The sequence below is a fragment of the Platalea leucorodia genome (assembly GCF_965183815.1).
Source record: "Platalea leucorodia genome assembly, chromosome: 1".
Taxonomy (NCBI): domain Eukaryota; kingdom Metazoa; phylum Chordata; class Aves; order Pelecaniformes; family Threskiornithidae; genus Platalea; species Platalea leucorodia.
The window spans coordinates 107,918,195-107,941,020 of NC_138823.1; the positions used below are offsets into that span (position 1 = coordinate 107,918,195).

The following is a 22,826-nucleotide window of genomic DNA, read 5'->3' on the forward strand; positions in this document are numbered from 1 at the left end:
GGTCAATCAGTCTACGTGTAGTAACACTTAAAAATATTTTAATTACCATCACAGGTTGCATTTAATGGGAACTAATCTTTAGGAACACACTCACTTTTCTGGTTTAGTCAAAGAAATGGGCAGCCCAAACCTTATTTATTCAGGGCAGTATTTAGGCAAGTGCGATGCGTTTTATAGCATACTGAACAATGTTAAAAACAGCTCCCAATTTCAGATGGCCGAGTATTGCCACATCTATGCTAAGTATTTTCTACTCTGCCTATCTTGTGAAATCGTCACAACTTTCTTCTCAAAGCACAGCCGTTTCCTCTTAAAAAAAGGAAGTAACATGCACATTTGATGGTAGATGACAATTAATTTCTTCAGAGAACAAAACGTGCTTACATCACCAGAAAACGGGGAAAAGGAGGAAAAGCAAAACGAGTTTCTGTAGCTTTCATAACCATTATACCTTTTATTTACATTTAGAAAGATAAGTCATGAAACTTAAAACAATAAAACCAAATGCAACTTGTACAGAAATCTTTTAATTTTTTTTTTTTTTATTTATCACACATTAAAAAATGAAACACACTATACAAATGGTTTTTCATAGCAGATTACACGTGGGTCCATTCAGACTCGCTCTCAAAGTGCTGCCAACATTTATAAGTGCTGCCCGTGATGGCAGCTGTTTATCATATAGCCAATGTATTGATTTAAATGCAGTAGCATGCAACCCTTAAAGGAGAAGGGTTTGATTCCTTTCTGTTCTTAAATTAGGTTAAATGGCATTGGTGTCCATATTTACATACTTGAAATGTATCAATCCTGAGCAGTTCTGATGTAAATCTGAGACTGGCTGATGGGAGTCCTGGTCTGGGAGTTATTAAAAAGGGAGGTCCAAATGGCAGCAGGGTGGCTGCTATGAAGTTCCGTTGCTTTCATTCTTTCCATCACATACCTATTTGCCGAGTGCCACACAGTCAAGGAATTGCTAATAAAAATGTTAAGCCAAGTAGCTGTAGGTGTCCTTCTCACCATCTACGCGTTCCAAGTACTCCTTCTCAATCAGAATGTCGATGCATTTCTGTGGGAGAAACAAATGTGAGCGGTGGGACGTTGGCAGAAAAGCCCTCTCTGTGGTCGCTACAAACTTCCAACACTTTTGGCCGTTGCGTTTCATGCCAAGTGGAGGACGGGAGGAGGCAAAGGGCACAAACCGCGGCAACTCGCTCTCCCGTTTCTGCCCGCGTCCAAGTAGAGGACTAAACCGAATTACGCTTACTTGATGCCATTCCAGGGTAGTGACTGGAAGATCAACTGATCATCAGTATGCTGAGCAACTTCATAGTGAGACAGCAAATACAGAGTTAAACCACGATGCGGAGCGCTTACTGTAACGCGACTACAGGCGGCAGCTGCAGTACCCAGCTGCCTGTCGCACGACTTGACCCGCTGCGTCTCTCGCAGCATCGGTGCCAGTTCACGCAACCGCTCTCCCCTGCCTGTTTTTTGCCCCACCGCCCCTTGGTTGTGGGTGTAAAAACCATCGGTGGGACAACTGAACAAACTGAGGGCAACAAACAACTCTAACGCCCCCCTCCCCACCACTCTCATTCTGGAAGAGCCCAGGAAGCTGCCCTGCTGAGGCGGCCCACAGGCAGCGGTACTCCCACCACCGGGAGAGCAGGAACAAGAGGCAAGCCCGCAGCGGAGGCTGCCGTCAGCCGGCACTGATGTGAAAAGATGCAATCAAGCTACTGTTTTACCACTGCCCACAGTACGAAACATGCATGTTACCATAAAAGAAATACGGTATTTCTGGTTAAAATACTTCCTACTTATTTACAACTCCAAAAATCTGTCCTTACCCACTCCCATCTCCTTAGCTTCCCTTTTTAATTCAGAAGCGTGTATGCTGTCTATATATATATCTCCTCCTCGCCTCCTGGAACAGAGGCGCGGAGATGCGGTTCTCACATACCTTAATTACTGGAACTCGTGGCTTGAACCTTGAGGACAGCTGTGTTAGCACTTCTCCAAGAAGTTGCTGGTGTTTTAGAACCTTCCTCATTTTCATGATTCTCACAATAGCAGCCTGCGCAGCAAAATCGGAAAGGTGTGCTTAGGAGCAAACTACTTGTCCTTCTGGATAAAGCCATTTTACTGCCCTAGCAGATCACGGCTGCTAGCACAGAAGCATCATCACAGCGAACCTGAGTACCAGATGAGGAGAAGCATGCCTACAAATGTCACCTACTCACGCAGACTTTAAGAACTCAGATTCTACATAGCATACAGTCATCAGAAGTGGTTTTGACACATAAATTTTAAGAACTACTCTGCTTACAATCAGCCGTAACAATAGTACCAACTGGTACCAAGAGCAACAAGAAACTACTTATGTAAGAGAAAGCCTTCTTTTATATATATATATATATATATATATATATAAAAATTAATAAAATAAATATACATAAATTAAATTAATAAATATAAATATATATATAAATAAATTAACCTTACTGTGACACTCTCTTAGTAGTACATTTATATTTCCTTCCCCTGCCCTTTGCTTCTCAAGTGGATTCCAAATGATCTGATACAAAAACACTGTGAAGTTCATACTACCTATTATTACTGGTTTTCACCAAGGACAGAGGTCTCATGAGCGCCTGCATCCGTGGAACCCGAACGCTCGTCAACGTCATGTTAGAATAAATGTGAAGAACGGTGTCCTATCACGCCCTTCTACATTTCCTATTACAGACTTATATCGCCTTTAAGAGTATTGAAAATTTACTTTCAGCTCCAACACAACGCACTGCAATGGCACATTGTCTTTTAATAAAAATTTTAAAAAGACAAACAAAACCAAAAAAACCACAGTAAGCTTCAATAAAGGATTACAAAGGTGTAATTTGAAGTTCATAGCATGGCAGCAATCCGCAATACAAGTCACCTGAATCAGTAGTTTCCTATCTTCCTCTATATTTTTGTGTGTAGTTTCTTGCTCCTGCTTCTGTTCAGTCTTCATTGGCACATTAATGTTTACCCTTAATTTTTTGCTGTGAAGAAAAACAGAAGTTAATAAAACAATTAGCCCGTTTAAAAAAACCCAATCAAACAAACAAACAAACAAACAAAAAAAATCAAACCCAAAAAACCCAAACAAAACCCAGCTCTAAAATAACAGCCACACCACCACAATTACTTTACAACAAAAGGGGACTTGGGCACTTCTGTCTGAAATTTTAGACAATCTTATTCAAGTTTAAAGAAGTAAATAAAACCCAAAAAACTACAACCAACCAAAAAAACCCAAAATACCGTTTTGGTGGTTGTTCGTGTATTTCACAGTGTACTGAATCCAACCTAGTGATCTGTTAGGTCAAATTAGCTCAATATGTCACACTACATTTGAAAGATTTCTATGTTTAGCAAGAAGGTTCCAGTCAGTGAAGGGGACAACGAAAGTCAGGGGAAACAGATTCACCACTTAGATTTACAGGTTGGAGTCTGACCATTATGTGGGAAAAATCCATCTGTTCTGTAAAACTGAATTCTGCTTTTACGTGCTCCTCAGTGGCCGCGGTCGTGCCAGGGTGAGCCCACGGCACAAGGCGCTGCGCCCCAAGCGGGGAAGGAGCCTCGGCGCCAGGGCAGCGGGGAGCGCAGGGCAGCGCTCAGCTCAGAGGGGAGCTGTTAGTGATTTAGCATAGTCTTGTGCAGCATAAATTGGGAACCACCGAGCCGCACAGCGCAGCAACGCTGAGCTGTTCCCAACACTGCATTAATGTAACTGAATTCCCAAACCTTTAATTATTGGTCAAGGAGGGAAGAAAGCAGATAAAGAGTGAGGTACAAGGGAAGGTTTTAAAATGTTTCTCTCGCTTGAGATCTTATCTTCAGGAAGTACTGAACTCCTCACTGAATTTGTGTGTGTTTACGTCTATGCTCTAGTAAGCATGATAAAAAGTCACCACAGTACTGCGAACAGCTTAAAATATACGAACGTTGGAAGCAACGCTGGGTAAAGTAGGTAATAAAAACTACTGAAAGTCATGTTTATTAAGTTTTCAAATCACTGTACGCTCTGAAGTTCTAAAACGAGCCTGCTGATCTTCTCATGTTATCTTTCGTGGATGAACATTTAAGACTTTGACCTTTGCTGGTCACTGTACACTACTGGAACCTTATAAAATATAGTGTATTTTGCTGAGTGCACGCAAGTCATGCACCTCGGTAAAAACCAGCACGATTTCTTACCAGAAATAAATTATACAAGAATTAGGCAAGAATCAAGGAACAAAAAGGACATCTGAAAATATGTCCAGGCCTTGACAGACTTTATGACAAAGTCCAAGTCAGACAGATGAAATCGTACCCACCCCCCTTACTAGCCAACCCTCTCCTTTCAAGCTGGTGCACGTTGGATCTATATTTGAATTGGCACTTGAACTCTGGAGCTTTCATCCCAGGTGTATTAGGTTTTACCCGTATTTTGAAAGCAAAGAAGGAGGATGCTACCCATTATACACAAGTGATATACGCTGCTGAAGTTTTTCCTTACTTTTTATAACCAAGATACAGTTTTATTAAGGTATCCGGTTTTAACTCCACCTCATCAACATTTGCATTTTCATCTTCCAAAACCTGCAAGAATAAATAAAATAAACAAATAACTCAATATTCATTAACACATTTTGCTGAATGTTAAGCAGGTCATAAAAGAGCAAGAGTACTTACGAGCAATTTTGATTTCAACAGTATCTGTAGAACTTGTGCCAAGATATCCTACAAAATTACAGAAAATATTATCAGCGCAGACAGACAGCACCTTTCTCTAACTTAAAATACTTCAACAGGAATACACATATTTAGACTAACAACTAGTGAGTGCAGAACACTGCAAAATGAGGGGGGGGGGGAAAGCAGTAAAAATGTAGTTCACAGAAATAAAACCTAATACGGCCCTTTTTGGGTGTTAGGACATATTCCCCTTGCGGTCAGTCAAATAACATCAAATTTTTTAGAAAGACTAATTCCAAACAACAGATCTTTCCAGTTGCTGTTTTAGGAGCTATTTTGCAAGCAGATTTGTAAGCGTAAGAACTAATTTTTCCCAAACCATGCAAATATAGATACCATGGCAAGCTTAAACTGCAGAAAGCAAGTACCCTCTGCTTTCCGATTAACGTATTTTTTCTTTTCTCGCTTACACCAGGGATCTGTTCTGGTTACTGTCGCTGGTCAGTCACCAGATGGCTACACTACTGTCAATGTTCTGTGCAGGTTTGCAAAGCTGCTATTCCACCACAGTGGAAATCTGGGTTTCATGCAGTTAGTTTTCAGCTGTATAAAGAGTTTTATTCTGGTCCAACCATAATTTGGGCCAAATATTTATTTTACATAAATAAATATATATCTATATCGGCAAACAAGCATCAACAATCAACGGCAGCCCCCTAAGACTTCTGGGTTTACTGTCAACCATCATCAGCAGTAACTTTCTAGAGATGCATTTCTAAAAGTAAAGATCTCACTGACTAGGAATTGCCTAACTTTCCAGAAGTCCCAGCAGGCTTGATTCAAACCTACCAGTAAAGGACACAGATGCCATATAAACTATAGGCCATAAAGTCTACTTGGAAAGAAAAGGCGGGAACTTTTTCCACAAGAGAGAGTAAGCCAATGAAACGGCAGATTTTACTATGTTCACGTATATAAGCCTTGAGATGTAAAGAACGGACGCGCAGATCCGTTCAGGGATTTAGGGAAAGTGCTGTTTTTTCCTAGAACGTTGTCTTTTAATATTAAAATGTACGTAGTGAAACACTGAAAACTTAGTATCAGCAGGAAGCTAGACGATTCACTCTAGTCATGAACAGGAGTATATACACACTCAGATTCATCAGAATACTAGGCAGTTATGATGACAGGAAAGTAAACCAGGAAATTAAATTGACCAAGAATAGAGCACATCTGTCTCCTTTAGCACAGAAACCGACTCTGGCTTCAAGCATGCCTAATCCTAATTTCTTACGATAGCAGGAAGAGCCCTGAAGACCAAAAGACTTGTTCACAAGAGTGTGGTAAAACGTGCAAAGTCACTACCATTTTTATTTGAGTACTGTCTGTCAGCTGCTGCACAGTATAGGCATCTTCTGTGTTGTACTGCAGTAAAATCGCCATCTGGAATGTGGATGCCTAACAGATCCAAAAAAAGAGAATGAAGGGGAGAGGGGGAAAAATCAGAAAATTAGCCAACTAGCGCTAATCATTACACAATACAGAAAAATCTGATGTTACTTATACAACCAGACCTCTACCTTCCAGCATTATCTAAACATCAACCCCAAGATTATGACCATTTAACTAGCTGCAGGCACTTCATCAAATCTTCTATTATGGTGTCAAAGCCCTATCTTTCTACTTGCTAATATAATTTTATTTTCCTGTGTCGCTCCCTGACGCTTACCCATTTAATCTTCATTAAAACCTACACAGACTACCGAATTCATCCTCCCAACTCCAGCAAAATATTGAAACCAAATTTATAAACAAGGCAGCTATCAGCAGCTTATTCACGTCTATCACCGCAGGGTTAACGTATGTTGATGACATGTTCAAAGTCCGAGATTATCTTGTTTCTTCTCACTGTTGTGAATTCCCCTCCTCTGTCTACTTTTCGAGAGAAAGCAGACAGGAAAGCATAAGCAGCAGGAGACCTTAGGCAAAGAGGTTGAAGTTGTCTCACACAATGCAGTTCAACACCTGTTTAAACCACAAGTAATGTAGTCCCTTTTCTAAGTCAATTTTCTTTTAAGCAGAGATCTTAAGTATCAGTACAGTAAATAAACATATAATAAAGGTTCTATTAATCGTAACACCAGCCACCATCTGGGGAGGGTTAACATCTATGTTCAGTTCATTAATACACAGATCTGTAGCCATCAGGTCTTGCACCTGTGCTTTGCTTTAAATAAAGACAGTAGCATTATTCACAGGAATAAAGCTAACGAATGCATGTAAGCATCGTAAATAGTAGCTAAACATATATGTGTGTGTATACATATGAACATAGACCCCCACCCCCAATTAAGGAATTAAATGATTTAAAACACTTAATGTTGTGATACAACATTACATACTGTTAATGACTATTTTGACATACAAATAAAATACAGCTCAATTCACTGTATTATCTATTAAAATTAGTTTGTGTGCGGGCACAGGTGTTCACATGAACTTCACTACTTCAGCATCTACACACTTCACCGTTTTAAACACATTTATCTGCGCAATGGTCCTTTAAAGTAAGGAAAAGCAATTATCTCCAGATGAGGAGTAAAGAGGCTGAGCAGCTCATCCAGATAATGTAAGAGCAGTGGAGCAGAGTGTGAATGCATGCCTTTTAAATGAGCAGCTGCATCCAGTCCTCTGAATGCAAGCATCACCACGTGATGCTATTGGCATGACGTTATCCTTACCTGTAACGTGTATCTATTTTTGAAACAGTTCGTAACCAACTCCCCTTTGGACAGCTGATACAACCACGTTAGTTTTCTTCCGCTATGGCGACTGGCATAAAACGCAGTAAATCTCTGATAGCTCCGTTCTAACTGTATAAAAACAACAACAATAAATAAATTAAGAATATTATTTACCTTCATTTACCATTACTAGAACACGCTCTGGAACCAACAAAGGAGAATCAGATCTGATCACCCTTGACTGCCATGTTGTCCGAATAAGACAAACAGAAATCCAAGGTATTCAAATTTGTCAGACTGGATGAAAATTTCCCTTTGTTATGAGTTTCCCCTTTAAAGTACCATTAACAATACAAACCTGAACATGCATTTAAGTTCCATTCTTCCTTTTATGATACATTAAGCAATGCTAGAAAGGTGATTTCTTTTAACCACCTTCATCCTCCAGGTAACAGCAGCTAAACTTATTTCTCACGTTAAGCATTCATGTCTTGTCTATTCTGGATAAGCACTCAACAGAAAATGAATGATTATAATATCTAAAGATTTTACTGGATGGAGCCGAAGCAACGGCAAGAAAAACTTTCTTAAATAAAAGTATACACAGAAAAATACACTAACAAAGATTTGCTTTAGTTACTATTGAATGTTTTGAAGAAAGATTCATTAACCTGGGTCTTTCCAGAACTGTTTTCTCCAACAGTTCTATTTTTCACACAGTTCCCTCCTACTACCTTACTCACTTATCCTGTTCCAAATATCCTCCAGCCAAATAAGCGAACACCAGAAACACCTCCAGTCCTCTCCGACACACAACAAAACAGGAGGAGACACCAGCCTTGCAAAACAAATTTCTGGCGTGATCATTCCACGTTTGGATGAAGCAAGCGCAAGCGCCTCACCTCAGAGGGCAGAGCAAACGTGCAGGACTGCTGGAACGGCCACGATCCAGAACTCAGCACCTGGATGCTGAAATCCACTGGAAGAGAGGTGAAGAGGCTGAGCGGCTTTATCCTCCCTGCTCCCACCCCCTCGTCAAACACGCGGTCCCAGTTCTAACACCGACAAGAAATGGTTCTGCCTTTTGCTCAAACTAACATGGTGAAAAAACATTAAGCAATAAATATTTTGGTTTTTTATTCAGACCATAAAACAAAGGAATTCATCTACGGTGTTGCTGCAGTTGGAGAGCTTTACATTTACTGGTACAGTCACTCAGTTTTCTCTCATTTGTAGAAGTTATTACCCTGTTTCTACCCCCACAACAGATTTCTCTTTCAACATGCAAATGTAAAAGTCGTAAGCATTCATTTTTATGTGTAACTAAAACTCATCGCTCCACAGTACACAACTCCAACATTTCACATTTATACTTGTCAGGCATTTTGGACAAGTTAGTAAGAATAATACAAAAACTAAGTGAAATTTAAGCCTGACAGTAAACAACTCTAAATGTAACCCAACAACTAATTATCAATTCTTAAAAGAATTTGTTTCAATGTGCTTCAACGAAAAAAAATATTTCTTTATAAAACAGTGATAGGGCTGTCTAACAACCTAAAACACAACGTCCTTTTTTCCTTAATACTTTTACACAAGTATAAGCTGAAGCCATGTTGTGCTCAAAATCAAAATTGTTTAAAGAAAAACATCTTTCCAATAAAAAAAAAGGCAAAAACCAAAACAAAAAAAAAACCCAAAACGACAGGATTCAGCTTAATTTAATTACATACCTAAAAACACGATCTGCAAAATCAGGAGGAGGCTACCCATGACAGAAGACATAAAGTCCCATTAGAAGACAAAGTACAGATCTAAAAGACTAATTAAAAAAATCTTAGCTATCTTGGTCAAAATAAATCTAACTCTAACTTCGGGGGGTATGATGTCTAAATCAAATATTTCCCTCATATAGTTATCTCTGTAGAAATAAGAGGAAGCTAAACTACTGAACAGTAACTTAGGTAAATGTATTACTTACAATCTAACGGTTCTGAATTGGTCAGGTGCTTTTTAAATTGCTCATTCAAGTCCTTGCTTACACCAATATCTTGGAACATCCGCTGCAGCTTGGAGGTATACTCAAAACCACAAGCTTGCTGTATTTTAAAAGCACAAATAGGTCAGCAAGACACGTTTTTGACATTGGAGAATGAGAACGAAAGAGTATCAGAGCCTATTTTCTTAAAAGAAGATGTATAAAGTTCAGTATTTCCCTTACTCAAAGTATTGATCCCAACTAGATGTGCTCTTTAACTGTCATCAAAAACTGAAGAAAATTTTGTTTAAAAATGAAACAAAACACACAAAGAAACAGACTACTAAGAGTTATTAGATCATATTTTGCTTGACCCTGAATGAACAAGGGTTAATGAAATTAAGCAACTTTTCAGCAGTCATTCCCTTGGATAATTACATCCATGTCATTCATTTGGGTAAGAATAATTAAGCTTAAATCCATCTTAACTCCATTAGACAGACATGCTCTACAAGCTCCTAGGAGGTTTAAAATAAAAAAAAAAAAAAAAAAGACAAAAAAAGACCTAGGTTGTGTATTTTTCTATTGTACTTAAAACAATTAAATGAAAGGACATACATCAATGCTTTCCAAGGCAGTCTAAAGATCTGCAATACGGTAGATCATGGGACAGTCATGGAATACTTACTTTTAGTTTAGAGATCATGCTTGCCTCAGCATCATCACTAGCACTGTTCTGATGTACAAGTCTTTTTGCCAGCATTTTAGCATAGAATTTTTGAAACACATCCTTATCCTCAATGTACTTGAAGACAACCATCTGGAAAAGCCAGGATAATTTTTAAGGGAAAAAAAAAAAAAAAAAAAAACTATTTAAGCATTTGTCTTGAAAAAGCTGTAGCAGTAGCTACTTCATTTGCACTTAAGTTTTTAAGGGCAGGGGTTTTTTTTGTTTGGGGGGTGGTTGTGTTCGTTTGTTTTAAATGTGGATACTATTTTAAACACGTTAACTGTATATTCCACATGTACAGCCTTATATATGAATAAATATGTAGTACATATATGTAATTACACAAAAATATATTGTAGAAATTATTTATATTATATGTGTATATAAAAATGAAGTAAAAGCATAAATTCCATTTAGCCACTTTAAATCTGCTGTAAAGGGTTGGGTTTTTTTGTTTTTTAAATTAAAAAAAAATACAACCAACAAGCCACACAGATGAAAATTATTACTGAAAAGCTGAAATATTAAGTAATGAAATCAAACGTACAAAATAAAATATTTTCTCTCATCTGACTTGTGTGACAATTGAATATTACTAACTCGTCAAAGCTTACACAGAACTGTATTTATAGACATCTTACCACTTGATTGAGTGTATCTTCCAATTCTGCTTCTTCTGGATTCTTTGAGCTGCAATTAAAAAGTTTATTTTTAAGGAGTCCCAAAACTGCTGAATTAAAACAACATATGGATGTACATGGAAATTTCATAAATAAAGGAACACAGATTGAGTAGTTCTGGGATCAAAGACTCTTTAGAGAGGAAACAGTGTAATGAAACGAACACTTCACTACTCCACATGTAAGCAATTCTGAAGTACATGATTTTTAAACAATATGTTGAAGTCCTGGACCATGAATTGCTCAGGACTTCCCGATAGCTTGATATTTCTCAGGATTTGTGGGCTTAAACATAGATCTCTCTCTTCCTACCTTTTTTTCTGCTGCTAAATGCTATCTTAATTTCTTATCTTAGTACAGTGAAAAGAAAACAGCTCAGAGAGCTGGGTCTTGACTGGGTGAGAGCTCAGGTAGCACCACGTTGTCTTCTGCCATATCGTGCTTGTCCATCAGGCGTACCCCAAATCAGAAAGCTAGTATTTATAAAGGGGGAAAATACATCCTTTGCTGAAGGCAGGAGGGGATGGGGACGGAAAAAGTGAGCAAGTTCTTCTGGTTTTGGGTTGTTTGGTGGTGGTTTTTTCCTCCCCCAAAACAGCTAGAAAAGTTGCCAGTGACAAAACTGACACCAATCCAGTATGAACCGATCTGATAGCAACTGAGTGTGTGAGCTGCTGAATCATTTGAAGCCAAATACCTTAATTAAATTATGAACCATGAGAGGTTAGAAAGCAATTTTTGTCCTCCTCAATTTCTGCCCAGATGGAAGAAGATACAGAGGAAACAACAGGAGGAAACAAGCAAGAGTTTTAACAGAAAAAGGGAATGTGCATCTTTTCTTTACAACATAACACAGCTCAAATTTGGGGGAAAAACAAACAAACAAACAAACAAACTTACTTAAAAAACCCTTCTGTTTTATTAAAAAAAATAGAACTTAAGTTTCCTATAAGGAAAGAAAGGTCTTAGATCTTCTATTATTTCCCCCCTCTTCTTTAAAAAGAAAAGTAAACTCCATTTAATTTTTAGGAAGGGCCCTATTGAAATTTTTGTATTCAGAATTTGGTATAATTAATTTTTCTTGAACCATTAAGTTCTGTTTGTGAAGACACAATATAAAACTTCATATGCTAAAACCTTTTAAAACAAAAGCCAACCTGGAATAATAATTTGTCTTTGAAGACGTACCTTTTCTTTAGTAAAGAGTCACAGTATCGTGCCAGTAGCTCTGGAGATTTACTGGATGATTGAGCCATTTTTGTCACTGCATTATTATTTATAAATCGACCACAAGCCTATAAATCACAAAAGACAGTGAAATTTTGGGAAACAAAACACTGAATAGAAAAACAAAAAGCGTTCGCTGTATGCCACTACATAGACTTACTTTGTCTAGTGCAGCCACAAAGCCAGCATCATTGTTGAATGCAGACATGACTAAAGCATTATATTTCTTATGGACATCCAACACTGTCTGTACATACATTTTTGGATCCTGCAATAAAGAGAGATGATTGATTTTTGCAACCTGTTGACTTTCTGCTTTCTACTTCCTCCAAAATGGAGCTATTCACTGGCCTAAGCAAATTTTTACGGGGAAAGTCCACAAAGTATTAAAAATCTTTTAAAGGTAAAATAGTATCCAGACTAGTTTAGGTCCTATGCCCAGGACCGACTGACATTAGCACAAGCTTTCATTTACAACAACCAGAGTGCAGAGTGTACTACATTATATAGTACTGAAGACAAAACCATTTACTCAATCATTGCAAACATTTCCAAGAAGGGCATTTTCAAAGACCGAAGCTTAATTCGAATCAGAGCTGCAAGAGCTGGACAATCATAAAATGGCGGTTCAAGAAGAACTGCCAAACAGAAGAAAACCCTCAGGTTTTCAACAGGCAGAAGAAACCCTCATAATAAACCTGTAGTAAGAACGTAACAGGTGTATCCCCAACAGGTACAAGTCAGTACAGAGACCTCAGTCATTACTGACAGTTCTTAAAAATTACCTGCTCAACATCCCGTGACAGCCAAATGCCAATAAACATCAAGTTTAAGGCACTCACAGACCGAGTCCTATATGTAATTACTGATCTCTGCATCTCAATAAAGATGGAATGGAGTCAGAGTAGGAACAGCGAAGGGCAACTACAACACCAAGCAGATAGGGCAGCTACTATACAACAGACTAAAAAGGCTAGAAGTCTTCAATTTGGAGATGAGAAGTTTGAAAGGGCATACGACTAAGGTTTACAAAATCAGGAGGATGACTGAAAAGATGAATGATCAATAAAAGCCACATTTTATAACTATGGGGCACTTGAGGAAAGTGATAAGAAACAAGTTTAAGACAGATAAAGCAAAAAACATCTTTATATATAAGGTAGTGGACTTCTGGAGCCTGCTGCCACAGGAGGTTGTTGGAAGTAGATATCAGTAGGTTCAAGAACAGATTAGACAAACTCACGGACAACAGGTCCATAAATAAAAACTAAAAGGACTGGGCATGGAGGTACTCCTGTTAACATTCCTATTGTAAGAGTTCTAGATGCTGGCAACAAACAGCAAAAGATGGGCAGGGTCGTATCAGGATCGTGAAAAACATTTCTTGTTGCCGCTGCAGACAGATATAGACTACATGGACCACCGATCTAATGCCATGCTTGAGATAAAGAAATGAGATTATTGAGAACCTCCCAGACAAGAAATTCAAGTGGACTTGAAAGACATTCAGAAAAGCATCTACTGATTACAAGGACTCAAAAAAAATAACCAAAGGCACAAAAAGCAGTAATCTTCTGACTGAAGAGCAGTCTCGTTAATATAGTTAATGGAGTCTAGAGCACAACTCATAGTGCAGTAAAAATCTAAAATAGGTCAGATGAGTCAAGCTGGTATGACTATTTCTCTCCACTGACTACAGAGAAACTGAGAAGCATTTGCTCAGCTGACTACCTGTTTAGACACAGTACAGATAAATGAAGTTAGGCAGAATCAATCCTACCTAAGTGTGATAGAGGGCTAATAACACAATGATGAAAAGCAAGAGAGTGGTGTGAAGGATGCCAGAAGAAGAGGCAAGATGGTTCCCAAGGGAGACAGACAGAGATACTGTTATGAAAATGAAGAACAAACACATGGAAAAAGAAAAGGAACAAAAGAGAAAGATGAAGAAACAGGAAAAAGCGTTGTGATCAGGAAGAGTTTTGTAAATGCTTGGAGTCAAAAGAACTAATACATACAAATCTCAGGCTTCCCCTCTCTCAAAGCTGAACTAATTCCTGGAGAAAGAACTTCTTCAAGGCCTAAGTACAAAGAAACTCAAGAGTGATGACCACTAGGGGGGTGTGTCAACCACAGAGCACATCTGATTTCAAAATTTAAGGTTACGTCTACAAATGAAGCTGAAGATTCCTGAACTTCACGATTCACAAAAGATCAACACTGCTGAAAAGCTACGCACTTAAAACTATAGTAAGTGAACAACAGACACTACACACATGTAAAACATTTCAATCTGTGCTAAAAATAAAATTTTTACTGTTGTCCATGCAGTCATTACAGATTACTGCTTTAATGATTACTAGTACAAAGCTATTTCAGGAATATCTGAGGCCAATAACAAGTTAAAATGAACTCTGTCAAAAATCAAAGTTAAAGCCCATCAATAATAATAAATAAAATTAAATAAATTAAATAAAATTTACCAGAATCCATATTCTATCCTAATTTTGCTTTGTGCAATGTTTCATTCTATTTTTTTTTTTTTTGCTAGAAAAATCTCATATTGTCTATAGACAAAAAGGTCAGCAAAGGCTTTAACAACTTCATGTTGCTGAGATTCAACCCTAATCAATACAAAATGAAGTCTGAAATTACAATTATGGGATAAAATCAAGAAAGCCAATTATATGGCTAAACCACCACAGTGTTGCAGAAGACCTGACCTGCTCCTTATATTGTGACCTCTCCAACCATTTTGGTTATCTCTTCCTCTTACATTTCTCATGCTTTTCCAAATAGAATAAAGACATTCACCAAAAAACTAAAACCAACAGAGACTTCTCCACACAGTCCCATCCAAGTCAGAAGTCTATAAGACGAAATAAAATACAGTCCACTGGAGGATAACGCTTCTTGATATAGTGGACTTTGACGTGTAATTGTAACTGTAGGATGTTGTACTTGCACAGCCAGCTTTCCAAGCAGCATGAAATCCTGACAAAGAGTAAAAACTCAGAAGGAAAAAAACCCCAAATCAACAAACAAACAAAAAAGCCTCCAAAGCTCAAAGAGTAGTAACACAGTGATGTGACTGTTGTTCTAAACCTACTGTCAACATTTGAGAATTGCCTAGTCTTCACAAATTAAATCAGTGAGAGAGAAAACATAAGCAAACTGGAAATTATATGAGGAAGCATTCACCCTCCTCCAATGTAAAACTGGCAGGAACCACACACAGACTTATTTTGATGGATACTTGCATTTAGAGCAGCTTCTCCACATTTCTCAATTGCAGCTAGACCTTGATTATGAATGTGGGTTTCTAAAAGTTTTTTCAGCTCTCCAAGGCCATCCTGGATTCGAGATACAAGGTTATACATGCGTCCCAAGTCTGGAAAAAAAAAAAAAAAAAAAAAAAAGGAAAGCCACCATCTCCCATTTGTACTAGCTATGACTCCAATTTCTCATTTACAAGCTGCCAATAGGAGTTAAACATCTGTCATCAACAAAAAAAATATACAGGTAATTGCTCCTGTAAAAAGCCAGAAAAAACTACAGCAAAAAAGTATATAGTATAGCAAATCTTTGCACTTACCTGGAAAGCTAAGACTAGTTAATATTTAACAGGTTGTTTTGTCTTTAAGATCTGTTTTACCCTCACAACACTACATAAATCTCAAGAAAAATACTGACTTAAATTATAGAACTATATTTACTTCCGATTTCTAGTTTTCATAAAATTAAATAAGCGCAATGACTTGAAAATGGAGTTAGAACCCTCTTATTTAGATGAAGTCTTGAAGTGTGACCATGACTTAGGACTGTCATTAGTGTTACTGCTGGCTGTGCTAAGTGTACAACATTCTCCAGCTGACCGCTGTCCTGTAAATCTTATTCTGCTTCTATTTGGACAGTTCTCAGAGATCCAACACCACCTGTAGCCTTTTGTACATTAACACTTCTACTTGGGGCAGCATCAGTGGTAATGGTTGCAGATTTAAGGCAAAATGTGACTTAGTGATACCACCTTACAGACAAACTGAAACATTATAAACCAAATTTCCTCCAATAAAGCACTGTCAATAAAGCCATCTCTTAAAAAAATGTTTAAGTAACTGATTATCAGTAGAAATAATTTTATCTCAAGGAAAGAAAAGGTTCTGAAAAGCATTACCATGGAACAAAACTAACAAAGGTAAAAATAAATTGGAAGTCATCTCACATATGTTAAAGTTACATATTAAAATCTCATCAATTAGTAATTTTGGAAGGTCTAATACTGAAGTGGGTTTTGGTTTTATTATTCATTTTCAACAGGGCAGATGCTTTGTACTTTCTGAGTGCAAAACTCTTTAAGAAAAAAAAAAACAAAAACAAAAACAAAAACTTTAACATGGCCATAAACCAGGTACACAAACCCAATAGTTACCTCTTGCAATCTTGCCCTCACTGAACAGGCACTCAAGTGAAACAGGAAACCACCAAATTAGTTACTGGAACTAATAAGGATATTTCACCTGGTTGAATCCATCTCAAGCTTTTGTCAACTGCATCTAGCACTTCTAAAGTTTAAGGACTTCTCTGAAGGGCTTACGAGCAATTTATTACCACCTGAGGATTATCAGATGAAATAAAACAGAGCAATCAAGCAGCCGTAATGCTACTGAAGTCTGAAATACAACACACAGAACTTGATGCCTTTAATACTGAAGCGATGGCACCTCTATTCAGACCTGTTTCCATATAATGCTTTCCATTCCTTAGACCTTCGGCAAGCTTAAACTTTTGGATTTGAAAAGCAAACATTTTTTTCTCTCTGAAAACCACATTTGCAACTCGATGTTAAACGTTCATAACAAAATAAGAACGCTGGTTTTTTTACCTACAGAATTTTAGGAAAAAAGTAGGAAAGTAATGCCATGCATAGATACAGTAAGCTGCTGCTACACCTACCCACGAATAAGGGTTCACAGGTTGGTCTATCAGGATGTCTGTATTTGGTGAAATATGGAAGAGATGCTACAAATCCTCAAAGAAGATTTAAATGGTAACTCCACCTAAATCATTACAGCCTGCTCCCAATAAACATAATTATTTCCTATAGGTATCGTACTGATGTGAACAGGTAACACATGACAAATATGCCCCACAACTTTTATAACTAGTTGTACAATGAGATTGAAACATTACAGAGCACCAACAGGAGTGGCCTGTAACACGATATGCTTAACATACCTCGCATGGGAGGACCTCAAAACCAGTGTACTTTCAAGAGCAAAGCAATCAAGATTTTAATCAAGAGCAAGATTTTATTATAAGTTTAGGACAGTCTACAATAGGCTATTTTAGCATATTACAAATTTGAGAGTGAACTGATTATAGTGATTAAAGAATGAATTCCCAAAAAATCTTTCAAAATATACGTTTCTAATCTTGAGACTTCATGAAACTTAAAAAGGGCCAGGGAACTACTGTAATTTGCACAAGTGAAGCTTGATAAGAAAAAAGAAAATATTTTGGAAAAAAAAAAAAAAATCAGGCATTTTAAAATGCCTAATTAATCTTAGAAATCACCCAAATGAAAGTAAAACCAAAGACATATAACAAGATGGTGCCCAAGAAACAAGGTACTTCTTTTCCTTTTTTACCCCAACAAACTTATGAAATTGCATCACTATGGTAAGTGACTGTATTAAAGGCTCACATAACCCATGAGCTTGACGAAGCAAGGGGGAAAAAAAGAAAAGCAAGAAAAGCCTGGGAAGGCCTCCTGAGTCCAGAAAAATTTTCTTGTTTGTGCTACTACTATTTCTATTGTCACAAGACATTTATAAAGTCATTTTACTAGTTAATCAAGATCTCTTCCAATTACAGAGTAAATACATTTATTTACAAACATAAACAACATCTGACTCTCAAACACTAATACAGGATAAAAATCTATTTACATTTGAAACAGGTAACTTCTGACCTACTAATCATGCCGAATTGCCCTTTTCTATTTTGAAGCATCTCTTAGTTATCAACATGATGATTACAGCAATTATTCATAGTTGCTCTTTCAAGGTTGGTATATAAAGAGACAGTCATAGCTGCAATTCACAACTCAAACAGTATCATCAACAGTAACTTAATCATATAGCTCTTAAATTCTGTCACTTTCTTAAAAGCAGTATTTCAGCTATAGAGCCTTACCTTGACTTCCTATATAGATTTAATTAACTACCCAACTGGAAAAAGTCAGAAACATCATTCATCCTTATCACCACGCACTGGATGCACGCACGATGCGCAGGAATTATTTGGCCCTAGTCTTGACTGTTATTTTATGCTAAGCATTAACTCCTGGAGAAACCCATAAAAACCAATACAACTGTCAATTCCTTAAAGATATCTAAAACTCTTTGATAATCTTCACTTATTTTAGAGGAACTGCTGAAGAAATCTTTATTCTATGTGTTCTCTATGAAGGTACAAACTTGATCCATTAGTGGCACTTAAGACTCATTTTTGCAGCTAAAATTATCTCATCAATTAATAATTCCCACCTCTTCCTTGTGCTCTATATGCAGCTTTATATACTTTCTATACTATACTTTAGAAGCTCCTTATTTGCTTCTATCCCTCTTTTAACATTTCCTATAGATACTTCTAGACAACTCGGATTTTAAAATTCTCACTGCTGACTCAGAAAGATCCATGGATTCAACTGACAGAGCTGGTAAGACTACTGGTCTGCTTTTTGTCTCATATCTCTCTCATGTGAGGTTCAGCTCCTGCTGGAAGGATGGCTCAAGTGCTCTTGAAGCTCTTCCAGCCATGTTAAGAGAAAACAAAATTAATGCTGTTTTGCCTTAATATTTGGGATTGGAATAGGCTTCTTGAAGCAATATCCTCAGCCATCCCAATTTAATAAAGAGCTGCTCGTCAATTAGGTTAGTGTCTATCTTCTCTCTTAATCTAATTCCTGAACAAATCACATTTAGCTATCACCAGAATTTACATTATTCACGAATCATCAGGGAGGAGCCCTAAGCCGAAAATCAATGTTTGAATCTCCTTACCTTCATTTTTGTCAGCATCCAACAAATTCTGAAACTCTGTATGAAATATCTCCAGGTGTTTTTCAATAAGTACTTGCTCACATTTTCGTGCTAACTCATCTTGTGTGCTCTCATGGAGATATACCTGAACTCTACGCTGTTCCTCAAGAAGGCGAGCTTCAGCCTACAGAACAAAGAGAAAAACATGAAACCTGTACGGAAGGTAGAACAGAAATCCAACAGCAGAAAACAAATGACTATTTAGTAAATTCATCTAGAAAACAACATCAAAAAATCAAACCTCTCCCTAATGCAGTGTTATGGTCCACCTAATTAAGTGGTTATTTTTCTGGGGATCATAATATACATATGGAAGTGATGTTTATGTTGATGATAATGTTATACACTGTTTAAATGGGGGGGAGAATCACAGCAAGATTGTTTTCCCCTTGCTTCTGAATAAGAAGTTTACAGATGGAAATCTGCTGTCAGAAAAAGGGAAAGCTGCTGACATGAGATGCTGGCAGCTTTAGCATCAGCAAGCTCTCCAGCTACAGAGGTAGTTTTGTTTAAGACAAACATGAATATATTTCATGCCTCCACAAAACTAAAAGGCAGAAAACTACAATTTAACAGTATGCCCATGACAAATTTATTTGAATGTTCTCATCTACATTCTTTCACAGAAAATCTTCCCAATAATCTACAACCATTTGAATCAGACCCTGGAAGAGGCTGCCCAGGGAAGTGGTTGAGTCCCCATCCCTGGAGGTATTTAAAAGATGGGTAGATGTGGTGCTTAGGGACATGGTTTAGTGGTGGACTTGGCAGTGCTAGGTTAACGGTTGGACTCGATGATCTTAAAGGTCTTTTCCAACCTAAACGATTCTATGATTCTATGAAATTATCCTAGCATTTAATTTGGCATATGAAATGCTACATATGCCTATCTTCCCAGCAAACCAAAATTCTAAATGTCACTTGAGGAACAGTACTTATGCCAAAATGTAAAACTGAAGTTGTTTATATAACAATTACCTCTACTTTGTTTGCAAGAATTTAAAGATTCACTTTACAAGCCATCTGTAATCGCAGCACATTATTAGGGATAAAGTGCATATGTCCCCTTATCAGTCCAAATTATTTAAATTAATAATGTCCTCAAGAAAAGGAAATTAATGTATCTTCCTAGTATTTTAGAATATTGACTAAGCACGAAAGATCATATTATGGACAACAAAAAAAAAAAATATCAAAAGAACAATTTCACTGCAAGTATACTGCATCACACACAGGTGGCTTTAAATAATCTCTGCCACTGTTAGCTTCACTTATTTCTGCAATAATTTTGCACTTAGCTTTTGTGAAATGGACCTGGGTTACTGTCTCCTAGAGTTAAACCAGTACAGGCCAAAATATGGGAAACAAAATCAGCAGTTTGGGAAGGGATATAAGCTCATGCTTCAGAGTACTTGCCAGTTTCTTACCAGTAAGGAATAACAATCGACTTCCTTAATGACAGCAAATAGCAGCAAATCTTTCTGATGAACGCTGGAAGCTGGAATCAGACTAGTAGGACTACTTATCTTACATTTAACCAATTCTGTATTTCTGTAGTTCAGGAAATTCTGCCACTTCTAATGTTGCTTCTTAAAATATCCTTAGACCTTCACTTTTAATATTAACAGTCCGTTCTCACTTTGAGCTCCTTTATGAAAACAGACATTCACTGTGACTTCAAATTTGCTTATACTCTCTCACTTTTTGTGTTACAATTCCATTTTCCTTTTAAAGTCATATTTCAGAAACAAGGGAAAAATAGTAAGTTCACACAACAGTATCTTTGGCTTGTTTTAACTATAAAGATCAAAAGTTCAGTTTGAGACTTCATTTCAAGGGACAGTCTTAAGAAATACTGACCTTTTTCCCTACAGCACATCAGGCCATGCCAGCTTTACTCATGAGTTCTGGCCTGAGAAGAAAAATTCACAGTTCTTCTAAACTCAGTAAGTCTGCCTGTATAACTACATACACATATCCTAATTCTAATTAAGATCTCACTGAGTATTCTGGAAGGAACAACCAGAATTCTACTATATCATGGTAACGCTGATGTTGTGCTTTTGTGCGCTAAGGTACTCCAGGACCCTTCTTTTTGTTTTTATCTCCCATTAGAATTCAATGCGCAGTGCTTCAGTGAGAAAGTCAGGTAAGTGTACTAATAGCAGATTACTTTCTTCATAGTTCATACTTCCAAGAGATGACTTTTAAGACCTTCTTACTGCTATTATGCAGTGCAACTGCTGGACAACTTGCAGCTTTTCACATCAGTGTCATTTAAAATGTTACATAATAGAAAATAACCCTAATTCTAGCAATACCCAAGTAATAATTATGGGGAGTACTACTCTGTTGCAGACATTTAAGTGGCATGCAAGATTACAATACCTAAACCAAAAAAAAAAAAAAAAAAAAAAAAGTTTACAAAACTTCCTTGTCATGTTTAAGTAAAAAACGTCTAAGAATTCCTTATACATAATGAAGTAAGATAAAACTGAAGGACAAACCTATCTGAATTTTAAATTAATAGTTCTGAAAACTTGCATGACCTCTCTTGATCTCTCCAGCAGAGCATGCAGGCTACAGAGATGAGACAATTTTTTTCCAGTGAACTAGCTTTTAGCTTCAATCCCTAAGTCTCCCCTGTCCGTTATGTCACATCCTTCAGTTTGTATCATTTTGCAAGCTCTGATCATATTTACTGTAGAGTGTAACACACATCTTTTTCAGTTTCATCAGTTAAATCCCAGGAAATGAGTAATGAAAACAGTTTCTTGTTCAGTTTGATTTCAAGGTATGCACGTTACCTGTAAGGAGATGCCAAGACAGCCCAAATAGCTTGTCTACATCTCTAGTATATGAATTTGAGCAGAAATTTAAGGCTACACACTTTCTTGCTGAAAATTTCCCCTGCCTTCTGCTAGCTTTATATGTGTTTTCAGCTTCAAGCAAAGCAAGTTGCTCTTTTGTGGATTTTTGAAGTCTTGAAGATTGTTTGGGGTACTAATAAGTTATTTCTACTTGCCACTAATCTCTAGTTCTTGAAATAGCAATGACCTTCAGACAGCTTTTTACTGTCCTGTACCAAGGAAGCCTGGATGAGCCAGTCATTCAGGTTATGAATGACTGAAATTTCCCTACTCTGCTTTTACATATATTTTAGGATGAAAGTAAAGACAAGAAATTGAAAGGGAAGTAGCAAAAATAATGAATTGAACAACAACATAAAAGTAAACATAGGTAGGTCTGGGAACTACTGGGCAACTATCCCAATGCACTAAAAGCAGGATTCATTTCACTGTGTTATTTCCAGGACTCTCCCCCCACCCCTTTTTTTGGGGTGGGGCGGGGTGTAAATCGTTGACTTTAATGCCTAGACTCAGACAGGAGCCTTCTCTGGCAAAAAGAGTTACACAAAAGAAACACAAAGACACTGCAGGGAGGGATGTGTATCTGCATATTACATACTCAGAGAGCTCTCTTTTTTTAATTAAACTGAAAGGGAAAAAACAAGCAGCAAAAAAAAAAAAGGTGAGGAAACATGCTGAGAAAAATATATAAAGCAGCACTTGTCCAAGATGGAAGATGACGTATCTATATCACATTCAGTAAAACTGACCTAATAACCAG

At 37.3% G+C, this 22,826-nt stretch overlaps 1 protein-coding gene across 2 annotated transcripts in view; it reads right to left on the reverse strand.

Moving 5' to 3' along the window:
• Positions 1 to 521: 521 nt before the first annotated feature.
• The window catches only part of CUL1 (cullin 1), a 56,223-nt gene continuing 33,918 nt past the window's right edge, over positions 522 to 22,826 (reverse strand). For both annotated transcript variants that reach the window (XM_082314932.1, XM_082314933.1), the window contains 15 exons: positions 19,158 to 19,320; positions 15,354 to 15,484; positions 12,254 to 12,361; positions 12,055 to 12,161; positions 10,828 to 10,876; positions 10,145 to 10,276; positions 9,460 to 9,577; positions 8,381 to 8,457; positions 7,476 to 7,607; positions 6,100 to 6,192; positions 4,732 to 4,779; positions 4,556 to 4,638; positions 2,945 to 3,050; positions 1,967 to 2,080; positions 522 to 1,069 (listed from right to left, as the gene is read on the reverse strand). In XM_082314932.1, the coding sequence (XP_082171058.1) occupies positions 989 to 1,069; positions 1,967 to 2,080; positions 2,945 to 3,050; positions 4,556 to 4,638; positions 4,732 to 4,779; positions 6,100 to 6,192; positions 7,476 to 7,607; positions 8,381 to 8,457; positions 9,460 to 9,577; positions 10,145 to 10,276; positions 10,828 to 10,876; positions 12,055 to 12,161; positions 12,254 to 12,361; positions 15,354 to 15,484; positions 19,158 to 19,320 (1,542 nt within the window). In that variant the 3' untranslated portion in view covers positions 522 to 988. The remainder of the gene's footprint in view (positions 1,070 to 1,966; positions 2,081 to 2,944; positions 3,051 to 4,555; positions 4,639 to 4,731; positions 4,780 to 6,099; positions 6,193 to 7,475; positions 7,608 to 8,380; positions 8,458 to 9,459; positions 9,578 to 10,144; positions 10,277 to 10,827; positions 10,877 to 12,054; positions 12,162 to 12,253; positions 12,362 to 15,353; positions 15,485 to 19,157; positions 19,321 to 22,826) is intronic.